The sequence below is a fragment of the Heterodontus francisci genome, chromosome 13 (genome assembly GCF_036365525.1).
Source record: "Heterodontus francisci isolate sHetFra1 chromosome 13, sHetFra1.hap1, whole genome shotgun sequence".
Lineage (NCBI taxonomy): Eukaryota > Metazoa > Chordata > Chondrichthyes > Heterodontiformes > Heterodontidae > Heterodontus > Heterodontus francisci.
The window spans coordinates 65,386,394-65,401,780 of record NC_090383.1 but is presented as its reverse complement, the minus strand read 5'-3'; the positions used below and the strand labels follow the sequence as shown (position 1 = coordinate 65,401,780).

The 15,387-nt window shown below is 38.9% G+C and overlaps 1 protein-coding gene across 1 annotated transcript in view; it reads right to left on the bottom strand.

Annotated features, from left to right (window-relative positions):
- Window positions 1–15,387, bottom strand: part of LOC137376411 (uncharacterized) — a 111,150-nt gene that overhangs the window by 76,291 nt on the left and 19,472 nt on the right. Inside the window, exons 2-3 of the mRNA XM_068044922.1 lie at window positions 14,629–14,685; window positions 3,783–6,749 (exon numbers count right to left, since the gene is read on the bottom strand). Coding sequence (XP_067901023.1) covers window positions 3,783–6,749; window positions 14,629–14,685 — 3,024 coding nt within the window. The remainder of the gene's footprint in view (window positions 1–3,782; window positions 6,750–14,628; window positions 14,686–15,387) is intronic.

Sequence of the window (15,387 nt, the reverse complement as noted above, 5' to 3'; positions counted from 1 at the left end):
CAGTATTCACCATAGAGGATACAAGTAACATCCCAGAAATAGCTGTAAATCAGGAAATGGAAGGGTAGGAAGAACAAGAAAATTACAACCACCAGGGAAGTGATATCGGGCAAATTGTTGGAGCTACAGGCTGACAAGTCCCCAGGTCCTAATCGCGGCTACTGAGATAGTTGATACGTTGGTTTTAATTTTCCAAAATTCCCTAGATTCAGGGAAGGTTCCGTTAGATTGGAAAATAGCCAATGCAACTCCTTTATTCAAAAAGGGAGAGAGATAGAAAGCAGGAAACTACAGGCCAGTTCACAACATCTGTTTTTGGGAAAATGTTAGAAGCTATTAAAGACGTTATAGCAGTGCACTTAGAAAAATTCAATGTAATCAGGTAAAGTCAACATGGTTTTGTTAAGGGAAATCATGTTTAACCATGGAGTTCTTTGAAAACGTAACATGTGCTGTGGATAAAGGGGAACCGGTGGATATACAGGATTTTGGATTTCCAGAAGGCATTTGATAAGGTGCGACATCAAAAGGTTATTACGGAAAATAAAAGCTCAAGGTGTAGGGGGTAACATATTGGCATGGATAGGAGATTGGCTAGCTAACAGGAAACAGTAGGCATAAATGGGTCATTTTCTGATTGGCAAGATGTAACGAGTGGTGTGCCACAGGAATCAGTGCTGATTCAACATTTTACAATTTACATAAATGACTTGGATGAAGCGACCAAAGGTATGGTTGCTAAATTTGCTAATGACACAGATAGGTAGGAAAGTAAGTTGTGAAGACACAAAGAAGCTATAAAGGAATATAGATAAGTTGAGAGGGTGGGTAAGGACCTGGCAAATGGAGTATAATATGGGAAAATGTGAAATAGTCCATTTTGACAGGAAGAAAAGCATATTACCTAAATGGAGAGAGATTGCAGAGCTCTGCGATGCAGAGGGATCTGGGTGTCCTAGTGCATGAATCACAAAAGGTTAGTATACACGTACAGCAAGTTATAGAATGTTATTGTTTATTGCGAGGGGAATTGAATACAGAGGTAGGGATATGCTTCAGTTATACAGGGCATTGGTGAGACCACATCTGGAGTACTGTGTACAGTATTAGTGTTATTTAAGGAAAGATATAAATGCATTGGAAGCAGTTCAGAGAAGGTTCACTAGACTAATACCTGGAACGGGCGGGTTGTCTTATGCGGAAAGGTTCAACAGGATAGGCTTGAATCTACTGGAGCTTAGAAGAGTAAGAGGCGACTTGATTGAAACATAAGAGGGGTCTTGATTGAGTGCATGTGGAAAGGATGTTTCCTCTTGAGAATCTAGAACTAGGAGGTCACTGTTTAAAAATAAGGGATCGTCCATTTAAGACAGAGATGAGGAGAAATTATTTGAAGATAGTGAGTCTTTGGAACTCTGCTTGTCCAGCCTTTTGAAGAAGAGAGTCTTTGAATATTTTTAAGGCAGAGGCAGATAGATTCTTGATAAGCAAAGGGGTGAAAGGTTATCAGGGTAGGCAGGAATGTGGAGCTGAGGTTACAATCAGATCAGCCATGATCTTGTTGAATGGTGGAGCAAGTTCAAGGGGCCGAATGGACTACTCTTGCTCCTAATTTGTACGTTTGTAGCTGTCTTGGATGAAGAAGCAATGTAGTCAGCAGCTCATTTCGGGGTGAAATATGAAAGCAAGGTTGTGAACGATCCAGTTCAGCCTCAAAGTGAGCAGGGTGAGGTATGGAGAGTGGTTAAGGAACAGAGTTTGTGCTGGGGACCAGACACAATGGTTTCCCAATATTTAATTGGAGGAAAATTCTGCTCATTTAAGACTGAATGTCAGACAAGCAGTCTGAATTTCGAGACAAATTAGACAGTGGAGGGGTCAACAGTGTTAGTGGCGAGGTCAAGCTTGGTGTTGTCAGTATACACGTGGAACCTGACACTGTTTGCAGATGTCATCGCTGAGGGGCAGCATCTAGGTGTGAAGTAAGAGGGAGGGGCCAGGAAAGATCCTTGGAAGACACCAGGTGGTTAGTATGGGAGTGGGAAAAGAAGCTATTGCAGATGATTCTCTAGATCAGAATAGACAAGATTAATAAGATAAAAAGAATGTAAACAGGTGAGGACAGTCCAAGTCAGCTAGATGACGGAGGACAACGACGTGGCTGACCATGACAAAACTGCAGCCACATTGTGAAGGATAGAGACGGCATAGATTACCTGGGTCAGAGAGAATGTCATTTGTGACTGATCAGGGCCATTTCAGCACTGTAAGAGGCTAAAACCTAATGACTGGAGGAATTCAAACATGGAATTGCAGGAAAGATGGACATGGATTTGAAAGGCAGACAGACAACATGCTCAAGGAGTGAAGGAAAAGGAGGTTGGAGATGGGGCAGTGGCTTACAAGCACAGGGGAGTCAAGTTTTTTTTTTTTTTGAAAAGAGTGCTGACTAATTTTGAAGCCGTTTTGGCAACATACAGCAGAACTAGATAGTGCTTAATGTGGTCCGGCCAGATTTGGAAATGAATCGTTAAACCAGTTGTCTGCCATAAACGTTCAAGTATTCGTCCTTTGGACTTAAATATTTACTGGTGGAAATTTTGACTTATCCAGTACTGGATGTCAGACAAGCAATGCAACAATAGACAGTAGAGGTTGAAAGAGGCAAGGGTGAGGTAGAGCTGCATGTCATCTGTGTACATGTGGAACGCAACACTTTTCAGATGATGTCACAGAGGGGCCAAGAAAAAGCATAGAGCCAAGGAGAGGGGTAATGGTGCAGTGACAGGAAGAGGACCCATATGAAATTCTAGCGAATTGACGAAGTAGATTTTCATCCCATCAGTACTGGCTAGATTGAAACTTAGCCCTAGAGGTGTACTAACAGTCTACTGCAACACCAAACTCTCCAAATGGGGCATCCAAGAACAATATATTCTTCAGTTTCATCAGCTGAGGTATCTTGGTTTGGTTAATTCAGAAAGGAACCGAAATTTGGAAAAGACAGATTGTTCATCATGTTCAATGATTCGAAAACAACAGAGACAAAAATAATGAAATTAGAAATAAGCAAATTCATGAAAAAAATATATTCTAAAAATCAAAGGAGGAATTGTGGATTATTTTTCCAAGGACAGTAATTGAATTGAACAGCAAGCATAAAGTTTAATAGAAAGCTGGATACATTTCTGGACAGAAGGGAATGCAAGATGATGTGTTTAAAGGATCAAAAACATAGGCTGAGGATTGCTGGAGTAAATGGCTTTTTACCAGGTTCTAGCTATCTAGTTCTATAATGTACAGATTCAAAAAAAAAAAAAAGTTTTTCCATAAGTTACAATTTGAATTAACTATTTCTACCACTTGAATTAAAATATTTCCAACTAAATTTTGCAAAATGTTGTATTACAAACTAGTGCAGCATCTAGTAATGTTATTTCCATGCAACCTGTGGATAATTACCTTAAAAACTTACCTTAAATCACTAGATTACTGTTTCATATGCCATTTAAAAAGTGCACTAAAAGATCAAGTGTTATGATGTAAATCAAGCATTCATTAATTTTTATTTGTGGAGTTAGATTGAAGGATGCGAACATTAGACTTTAAAACAAGACGTGTAAAGAGAAGGGCAATGACATTTAGCAGTCATGCAGTTAAAGCACTACTAAAAGCTAACAGAAGAGGTGAGCACACCTTCAATTTATACAAATGTGATGAAACTATCTACAAGTGAAGATGCATTTGTGAAGTCGGGCAATGATTGTGCATATATTGGTTACCTGATTTTTTGTCCGGCTTTACTGGAATATCTGTAATACCAGCAACAGCAGCATCTTTAGAAGTTTCAATGTTCTCCGCAACAGTGGGCAATTCTGGGACCAGAGTTTCTACATGAACATTTTTTTTGCTTATATCACCTTCAACAGGGAAGAGAAATATTGCATCTGCTTCTTGCTGAGACATGGATGTTGTCCTTGGTCCTTCTTTCTCTCCCAACACTTCTGCTAGAGCAACACTGGTTTCTAAAATTTTTGTAACCACTTCTTTTGAAGCCTTTGTTACTTCTTCATTCACGGGAAATGAAGAATCAGTAGGTAACTCTTCAGGCTTCATCTGTACTTGTGCAATCTCTGATTTTTCAGAATAGCCATCAACTATAGCTTTCATTTCACCAAGTTCTTCCAAACAATTGTCTGGAAATTTGCCATCCTGTAATGATGGAGCTGCAGCCAAAGTCACTGGCTGAGAAGTAATTAAACAAGTCTCTGCAGACAAAGCTTCTGAAGCAAGCCCTCTGTTAACACTTGAAAAATCCTCATTTGGCATTGATAATGTGGTTGGTGTACCAGTGGCTCCAAGCATAGAAAGATGGATAGATTCTTCTGCAGCACACTTTTCACCCATTGTTGCATTGGGCAGGAGTACTTCAGAAGCTTCTTGATGGCTTAATGCAATTTCTACTGCGGATTTCTCTGTAACCTTTAATGGGCCAGCCACAACATCTTCAGTTACGTTTTTAATCAGTGATGGGCTTTCAATTTGATTTTGGAGCAATGGTGTGCCAAGTGAACATTGCTCAACATGTTTACAATCAGCTAAAATCCCTTCAACAGGTTTCATTCCAATTGCAGCAGCTCCTTGTGCTCCCAAAATAGGCTCAGATTTGCTGATAGCAACTTCTTTGCATATGGGCATATCTAGACTCTTCGTCATCACCAAAGCATCAGCTGATACTTCATGTTTTGGAGAAAGCAATGTAGGACAATACTTCTCTTCCACAATTTTACTTGGTAATAATCCTTGTTCACTGGACTGGGCAACAAATTGATTTATATTTTCAGAGACATTAGGCTCTCTGTACCCAAGCTGTACACACAAATCTTCACCTCCCGACTCTATAATAGAATCAACCAATAAGTGCTCTGGTAAATTTCTCTCCTCAAAAACTGGAACCTGCTCTGAAATAACTACAGTATCTTCACCAATTCTCCTATTTGTAACAGTCTTTTGTTCCTCAAACAAATGCTGTGTTTTTGTCTCCTCTGGAATACCATTAGCAAAACTATCTGTAAAGCTAACTGGTTCTAGAACAATTTGTTCGTTACTGACATACTGACCAACAAATGGTGTTGCAGCACTCTCAAGATCGGAGAGTATCATAACACACTCTTTCTCTGTGCGAGCAGGTGCCTTAACAATCTTGTCTGTTAAATCTTGCACTTCAGATTTGCCCAAAACATACTTTTCAGATGTAGAAGGTAGTGGTTCGAATCGATTAAGTAGTTCTTGAGCAGATTTCCTTATTTCTATATCCAATGCATCTTCAGGTGACTGGATTTCAGAATTTCTTTGTAAACGTTCTGGTGCAAAACTCGGTGCAGTTTGACCTGAATTTATGACTTTATTCAAATAGTCAGTTTTTATAATCTGGTCTGCTTCGAATGCAAAGCCATCAAGTGGTTGTGAATTAATTTCAGAAGCAGATGTCACATATACTTTGGAATTTGGTTCATTTTCAGTATATACTGGTGCAACGGGTTTTGTTTCTGCATCTTCAACCTCTTTAGTCACTTCTGATTTAACAGCCAACTGTAATGGTAGTATTGAAGTTTCTTTGAATTCAGTCATTCCTCTAACAACTGCATCATGTTCAGGAATCATGTCATTAGTGCTGAAGTAATCAGACTCTAACATGTTGTAAGAATCAAATGTAGCATAAGTCATGCATGTTTGAGATTCACTTGCAACTTGTGAAACAGCAAAATATGCTTCATTAGTTGGAGACAGATCTTCATCTTGTTCAAAGGCCTGTTCCACAAAGGCTGATTTCTCCAAGTTCGCATAACCTTGCTTTCCAGTAACTGTAGCCACAATTGGTTCTTTGGTATCACATGCTGTCTTTGAAACTTCCTGATCTTGAAACTTACCACTCTCAGAATTAACAGTTACATTATTAATGGATTTATTGGTGTCAGCATCAATGATAGCTACCTGATTAATTGCTGGACCAGAAGATTTTAGCTCATTTCTTTCCTTTACTTCAAAAATGTCCCCATAGCAAAAATTAAGACCACTGTCTGCTGGTTTTATGCTTTGCGCATTAAAATCCATCACATCCTGTATGGATTCCTTTTCCTCAACAATTCTGTCTAAGGGATATATACTCATTCCGGATACACCAACATACTCGCACATTAATCCTAAATGTGTTTCCGATTCCACTTCCCTGTCATCTGACAACTGAACTTTATCTATACCCATGACCTCACTAATCTTCAGTCCTCCCTTATCTGCTTTGACTTGTTGTGGCATTGTTTCTTCAACCAAGGCTGATGTAGTGCCTTTAAATTCACTTTCATTTGAATCTACACACTGACCAATTTTATACTGGAATGGACTTTCAACAACAGAAATTAGTGTGTCTAACTCTGATGAATCTATAAATGCTGGCTTCACTTGCGTCTTTTCATCAACGGCATGAGCTTTTCCTAAATGGTCTGCTACTTGTTTGTCCATTGTACTTTCCATAAAACCAAAGGTTGTTTGTAAACCTGTGTTTATGGGAACTTCAGTCTGCATAAGATCACTGTGGACTGCTTTTGCAGACATTGTTAATTCAGTTATAGAATCAGAAGAAAAGGAGGACATAGAGAAGACAGGAACAGGTTCAACATGCACAGGTGCAGCATCCTGTGGGCCCACAGGTTCGGCACTAGCTGGCTGATCTTTCAAGTTGACAGAAAAGTCTGTGATCATGGATGGAAAGGAAATGAGAAAAGTCAAGTCTTAGTTTTAATTGAATGCTATCTGTACACATCAATATTTATACACAAATTTAACATTTTCATTGCTTTAAACAGACTAAAAAGGACCACTCCAACATCCCTGAATGACTTCATTGTTATGTCTAACGATTTCCCTTTCAAAATAGTAAAATTGTACACAATCGTGAATGCATTTCATTTTCATTTGAAATCAACAGAACTGATACATCAAAAAAAATTCCTTCCACTTTTCTCCCCACCAGCCTGTTAATTACGCATCCCACTGAAGAGTACTTGGGTCTAAAATGTCCCTACATCATTTGTAATCAAACTTGTTCTTTCAGTATGAGCAATTTTTGAAAGTGCTGTCAATACACACTTAAGCATGTCATCTTCAATTCTCTAACTTCTGCATACCTTGATTCTTTTCACCCAAATCCCACAAACACATACACTTCAAGTTCTGATTAGTTACATAACTAGAATTCAGTAGTGAAACTTCTGAGTCAACAGGTTTAGTGGAACAGGTTAACTCAGATACAACTAAATCTATTAGTAATTAGGGGGACAGAGTATCCTTCATAGGCAGGATGGAGAGTTTGCTGTTTGGAGAGTTTAGGAGTCAAATTAAAAGGATAAGACCTCAAGGGTTATAATCTATGGATTATTACCTGCGCCACGTGCAAACTGATGTAGGGATAAGCAGCTTAAGGAGGTAGCCACCTGGCTGTAGGACGTGGGGTGAAAAGGGTTTCCAATTCATGGGACACTGGCACAGTACTGTGACAGCAAGAACCATTGGGACAGGCTCCACTTGAACCTGGCTCAGTCTAGGGTCCTAGTGGAAAAGATAAATAGGGCAGTTGACTTTAAACTAGTAAGTGGGAGAGAAAGAGAGGAGAACAAAAAACACAAGGGCTCAGGTGGAAAAGGTAGCAAATAGTAGTTGGAAAAACAAATGGGAAGAGTAAAAATCAGAAATTTTGCTTTAGTCATTGCAGGTAAACGGAAAACTTAATTAGTAATTAAACCAAGAGAGAAAAAAAAATAGAAAAACGCAAGAGTAAAACATTAGGGCAGGGGTCAGCAACTTTAACAAGAGCCATTTTTAAAAAAATTTAGTCAAAAAACACTATCTTAAGAGCCGCAATGCTGTTACTCAAATGCCAATAATGAAAAAGACAGATGCACACTTCAAAACTTTGTAGGTTTGTATAAAAAGGTAATTGAATGATGCACTCTCAAGTATAAAGTTTAAAAATCTAAACATCATTTAATTACCATTAAAATGGGTTTGATCAATTAAGGACAGGAGCCACACGCCCTTAATGAGCTGCAGGTTGTAGGCGCCTGACTTAGGGTGTGGGGCCAAATAAGTGTTTTTATACAGAGTATAAGGGACAAGTTGAATGAAGTGCAGACACAAATTCAACTGGGGGGGGGCGGTGGCGTTGCAAGAAGGGTGCAACATCATGGCCATGAGAGAGAGAGATGGCTGCAAGACAGTAAGGACTTGCAACTAAATATAACCAGGTTAAAAAGGTCTACAGCAAAGATAGAGAAACTGGTAGAACGTGAGGAGTAGCCTTCATGATTAAGGATGAAATCACTTCAACGATAAATGATACAACAAGGAAGTAAGTGAGGAGTGGAGACTTTATGGGTAAAATTAAGGAACAGAAAAGGATTTAAAACTATAGCAGGAGTTGTGTATAGGCCCCTGGGTAGTAGCTGTGAAGTGGTAGACTGTATAAATGCAGAGATTAGGCAAGCACATAGCAACGGCAGAGTGCTTTTAATGGGGGAATTTTAACGTTCATAGATTGGGATAAGCAGACTGGCACATCAGAAAGGTAGCAAATTTCTTGTGTATCTGGGACAGTTTCCCACAACAATATGTCCTAGAATTAACAAGGGAGAAAGCCATATTGGATTTAGTAAATGAGCAATTAGCCAGATTTAGTAAAAAGCCTAACGTGAGTATTGCTGAAAATAGGGACAAGTTGTCAAAGCTTTTCATCTTGCACTCATCAGGGCAATCACAAGAATAACCAATGTAACGGAAAACAACTTATACTGACTGCACGCGAAGAGTGCTGACTGGTCGGCAAGTGACCTCTGATTGGTAGAGGTGTTGCCATGGTGAATGCACCAGTTTATAGTGACTGAGTTAACTGCCAAGCATCGTTTAAAATTAAACCAGACAGCCCTGAGGAATGAACCAGTGAATGGCTGTCACTTACTTTGTTCGGCTGAAACAGGTGCAATGTTTGTACATATTCTGTCTGCAAAGAACAGAGCCCTGTGTATTAATATATGTAGCTTCCAGTACGCGCCACAACTGCGAGCCCTGACAATCTTAAATTGGTTGTCAGCGTAATTCTCATCACACTGTGGACAACATTTGCTAAATAATCCAATCACGGAATCACATCTAATGGTGGACACTGTTTATTTCAGCCCTGAAAAGTGCCCAGTATACCTAAATTACCCTGGAAGGGTAATGTATCCCACAAATTTGAGCAACAGGTAAAGCTGGCTGTTTCACGCTGTTACTGTACAGTAGCAACATGCGGTGTTCGCCACTAACAGGATGCTGCCGTCAAGCCAAGACGACATTCTGCCCATCACGCAAATGAGTAATGCGATGCATGAATTTCAATACCAGTATGATGCTAGGTATATAGGCCGTACATTCCAAAGACTGGCAGATTGTATCAAACATGTCCTCTGCTGTTCACAACGGGCAAGGTACAGACCGCATCCAACCAGCCCGTGCTGGCAAAACTCAAAACAGTGTCCAACATTAGATATGATTCCACAATTGGACAACATTTGCTAAATAACCCAGTGTGCTAAGAATAACACTGACAACCAATTTAAGATTGCCAGTAGGGCTCGCAGTGTGGCGCATTTGCACGTACTGGAAGCTATGGATATTAATACATAGGGCCCTGTTCTTTGCAGACAAAGAATATGTACAAACATTGCGCCTGTTTCAGCTGAACAAAGCAAGCAACAGCCATTCGCTGATTCATTCATCAGGGCAATGCATTGACCAATCAAGCTGCCTGGTTCAATTTTTAATAAAACTTGGCAGTAAACTGTCACTGTAAACTGGTGCATTCGCCATAGCAAAGCCTCTACCAGAGTTCACTTGCCAACCAATCAGCACTCTCTTCACATGCAGTATAAGTTGTCGTTTTCCCTTACATTGGTTATTCTTGAAATTGTCCTGATGAATGCAAGATAAAATGCTTTGACAACATGTCTCTATTTTCAGCAATACTCAAGTTCTGCACTACTAAACAACTATTTAAAGGCCTAACACTGCATGATTTATCTAATAGCAATCATGATGAGTTCAACATAATGGTTAAAAAGGAGAAATGTGAAAGAGCCCAAGATTCTAGATTTAGGCTGACTTCAATGGGATAAGATTGAGACAGTCCACAGTAAACTGGATAAATGTGTTAATGGGTGAAATGACAAATGATCAGTGGGAGGTGTTCGAAAATGAATGTGATTCAAAACCAGTTTATACCCCTAAAAGGCAAGAGTACTACTTGCCAAAAGAGACAGCCATGGACAACTAAAGGGGTAAGACAATATAAAGCAAAGAAAAGCATACAAAAATGCAAAACAATGATCCTGGCAAATGGTCAAGATACAAGGAACAGCAAAGTGCATCAAAAAACAGACAGCAACAGCTATAAAAATGAAATCCGAAAACAAATTTGCAAGGGATATCAAACAAAAACCTCTACAATTACATTAGGAAAAAGGGTACTCAAAAGCAATGAGCCCCTTGAAAAATGATAAGTGATATTATCAATGAAAATAAGGGAATGGACATGAAGTACTATGTGTCAATATTTACAGTAGAGCAAGAGGTCAGCATGCCAGATTTCCCAAGGAAACTATGATAGGATAGTGCAATCAAACTCCAGAATTTCAACAAGCACACTGCTTTGTCCTTGATGATTAGCATTCACCACTGCTCCCAATGTAGCTGTAGTATGAATGATACAGCATGCAGTGCAGTAACTTACCAATCTTGCTTGAATACTGCCCCCTAGCTTCATAACCTTTACCGCCAATATCATGGGAATGCCATCACTCCAAATTCCCCTTCAAGTCTCTCATCAACCTGACGTGGGCATTTATTGTCCTTCCTTCATTATTGCTGGGTTAAAATCCTGGAACTCCCCACCTAATGCCATCATGGCTACACCATCACCATAAAGACGGTCATAACAACTATACTTTCCCTTCAGAGGAACGGAGGATAGACAATAAATGCAGCCTTGGCATTGCTACCCACATTACATGATTTAATACAAAATAAAGGGAGAGCAATCACGTTGATGTAAAAAGCTTAGGTCTGTTTGTGCTTGAACCAGAACCGAAAGAGGGACTGCCTTCAAAACCTACATAAACCCTATGCATTCAGAGACATGAAGGAGGACACACACTCAGGATAATCCTGCAGTGGACTCAAAAGAAACAAACACATCCTCAAATGATTTATTTATTGAAATTGCAATGTCAGAAGTGCTACCAACAAATATTGCCAAATTTTACACCAATAATCTACTTCAGAATTTAGCTCTAAATCTTAATCACTAGTGTTACTCATAACTATCAGCACAAGCCACTGATTGTGCTCTAGTCAACATCTGCATCAAATGTAAATTACCAAATTCAGCAGGACCCATTTCCTTGCTTTGGCACGGAATAGCATTTGACTGGCTGTAGAGCCTGAGGATGAACAATCTTCAAATAAAGCTAGAGATTGTGTGATCCCCAAAGGGCCCTAATGTCTTCATTCTTTTGTTCAGACTTGGACAAGGCTGAGCCACTTTGGAATATTCCAGAATACCCACCAAACCTGTGTTATCTTTCTGACCTGAAAATGCTATGTAGATTCCTTAGAGGAATCAGAAATAATGGCTCAGAGGATCATTTAAAGATAATATTTATTTAGAAGACCAACTTATTGCAAATAAGTTTAAATGAGCATGTCCCACACTGCTGGATATCATGCAATGCCAGAAGACAACACAAATATCATGGGTCAGTCACCAGGGAGGATCTACAACTGCACAAATGATAAAAATCAGCAGAGTATATCAAAGAAGCCTACATCAACTAGAGTGAATCTTCCCTGCTTTTAAGCATCAGTCACCGAATGTCAAAAAGACACTGCTACCAGAGTTGCAATGTCAATAGCTCCAAATGATTAAAAGATCACTGAAAAAGAACAGTAAAACTTCAAATCAAAGGCATTTGAATTTACAACAGCTGTTCCTATCCCCATTAACAATACTTTGGTCAACAGAAAGCAACAGAATTTAGGTGGAACTCAGAAAAACACCATACAACAGCAATACTGATGTGAACAAGCACCAGTAAAGAACTTCTTGAAGGAAATACATTTGATCACAGCTGGGTCAGGATAACTAAAATCGGCCTCACAATAGTTTTTGTTTAGTGGAATGAATTGGGAGGGGGGGGGGGTTGAGAAAAAGAGAAGGGAGAGAAAATGAGTAAGAAATCTTCAGGATTTATCCACAGCTACCCTATGAGCCCACTGAAAAAGTATACCTGCTAACAGCGAGTAGAGAACAGGTTCATGTTAATTTCCAATTCCCACTTCACCTGCCCCCTCCATAGACGAATACTTTGCCAACATTTATTATTCAAATTCACCCAAAGAATAGCCACCCACTCAAAGCACAAACATAGGGAGAAAATTATTTAAAACTAAAAAGGACAAAGCCAAATAATTTCCCCCATTGGACTCTGGATATTCACTTATGATATATGGAGATACAATCAAAAAAAAAGGAAAACTAAGTCCTGAACATCCAATATTTGACATATAGCCATCTGCGAATTTAAGATTACACCATCACATTAAAATGAAACTTCATCAAACACCAATTTATTTTAAACTGAAAGCCCAATCGAAGGACCAGAAAAATGGATAGTTTACAGTGGGTACAGAATAGAATGAGAAGGCACTCATCTCAGGCTGGGGTTAAGCACATTACTGGGGCAGAGTAGAGAGCACCATCCCTGAAGGTGTTTGGATGTGGTGCTGGATTACTAGTGGAAATTTTTTAATTCTATGCAATTTCTAGAATCAACATTTGTTAAGCAGACAAAGAGTGATTTAAATAAGTACAGAAATATCTAAGAAATTAATGCAACTTATGTTTAACTGTAAAATACTGGGGTTGGTAATTTTCTTGAATTTAAAGCACACTTGGCAGATTCTTTATCTGACTCCCAATAGCCAAAGCTGCTCTTCAATAACTTAATTCAAACTTTTGGGGGGGGGGGGGGCGGGGGAGAGAAATACCATCTTGTGTATTCAGCTCAAGAATGTCAACTTAACAATGTGTCCACATTCAAAAAAAGTGGAAACTAATTTCTTCTGAATACAGAATACACAAAAATTGATCAACTTAATTTCCAAGTCACTGGACTAAATGCTGTTTTTGGGCAACTTAGCATTATGTGGACTTTCTTTGGCTCAGTGATGCTGATAGTTACCACCACTGTTGCTAAATCATACTCCCAAAACAGACTAAACAAGCATGGGGTTCCCAATATTCAGGTTGTCCTAATCTCAATGTTTTTTTATGACAAAGGTTCTCTTCTCTCTAGCTTCAACCTACTTCCCCATCTTTTATTTATCCTTCTCCCAAAACAAAACTCAGGGAGCAGAACACACCAAATCTTCAAACATTTCAATGGCTATAACCCAGTCCCTCCTTGACCAATATGCCAAGTTTATATGTCTTAAGTATGCATCCACTTTCAGATTAGGTTTTCTCTCCATAACACATTATAATTCAAACTAAAATGAAAAACAATGTCTACTTTGGGATGTACCATATGCTTGAGTGTAAAATATTTTACAATTTTTTTTAAAGCTTCATATGTGAAACTGTTTGGACAATGAGATTACATTCATAGAACAAAAAATCATTAAGGTATGGCAGAGTGGTCCTTGATTATGTAGACAGCTTTTTATTTGTGAAATAATCATTTTTCTGGATTGAAGAAAAAGGTTGGATGATGGAGTGTAACTACAGAATTTGGTCAAATAAAAACAGGGAAGGGATAAGAAGGGAGCGGGATTATAGACAAAGAATGAAGACTAAAATAGAAAGATTTTTGTAGAAGACAGCATTCTTCTACATAAACCTGTTAGCAGCTAATACAGAATGAACTAATGCAAGAAAATGGAACAAGTTGCTGCCAAGTACAGAGTGTGCCATGCTGACAAGTTCAATTACTGCATATTGAAGGAATTATATTTTTGTTCCTCTTTCTCATTTCGTATCCTGAGAACAGTGACTCAATGGATCGGCACCTTCCAGTATCACATCCAAATAACCAGTGCTGCCAGGCTATCAGTCTGTGGAGGACATCACATTCTACTGTTTTCACACAAATACACTTCAAAGAGAGGAGTCAGTGTATTGTAATCAGGAGTTTAGGAAAATGTGCCGTTCTCTAGCCCAATGGAAACATCAACAGTTACCCTGCTGAGGTCAGCAAACTCAGCATAAAGCAGGGATCAAATTTGAGAATATTCTGATCTATATAGCTTCAAAATAAATTTTACTTCTAAATCAAAATTTCACAAATAATTGGTTTTGAAAAAAAAAATCACACTCTGTACTAATGCAAGATTTTAATGCAAAAAGACTTGTAATAGGAAGCTAGCACATAAGTAATTAAGCCCATAAAAAGTGACCAGTAAAATCAAGGAGTAAATTATTTATGAGCAACGGACTAGCTACAAGATGCAGATAAGAACAAAAGGAAAGCTGAAGGGACTTGCCTGCAGAGGAGTGCATCACACATTCAGGTGCAACGGAAGGAGAAAGAAAGGATTCGTCTGAAAAACAAATACGACAGGACCTCAGCAGGGACAAACAATATACCTAAATGATATCAGATGGCCCAAAGTCCTTCAAACATAGATCCATCCAATGAATTAAACCTTTTTCAAGCAACATTTTGATCTTAAAAGTCAAAATTAAGCAGGTGACCATGCAACCGATTTATACTCTACAATTTTAATAGTCTTGTTGCCTGAAAACCAGCATAGGTCAATCTCACTATTTCCGATATTCCTCACAGGAGGACCAGTGCATACAACCTTACACAAATCAAACCTCAAATTTGAAATAAAAATATATTTTTAGAATATATAAAAGTGTGCATGAAGTCTGATGTCTTGATTGCGGAAGGGAGGCCTGAAAAGAAATTCATTCATACTTTTTCATGCTCGACTTCTATCTAAATTAGCTTTTGATGGAAAGTCTACATGTTTGGGGGTGGGGGGGGGGGGGGGGGGGGGACATCAGACTTGGCTGTGCTATCTCTCAGCAAAATGACCTTGCAACACTCATATGTAGGCTCAGACAAAGAATGAGCACAAGGGGCAAGGTACCAAGAGCATCTAGCACTACAGAATGATACCCCAGTAGCAGTCAAGGTCTTCTGGTTGAGCAGGGGTGGGTGAAAGACAGAAAAAAGAATGAGCAAAAAAAAGTCAACAGTTTGAGGTTTTGCATTTCATGACAAAATGCTGTCT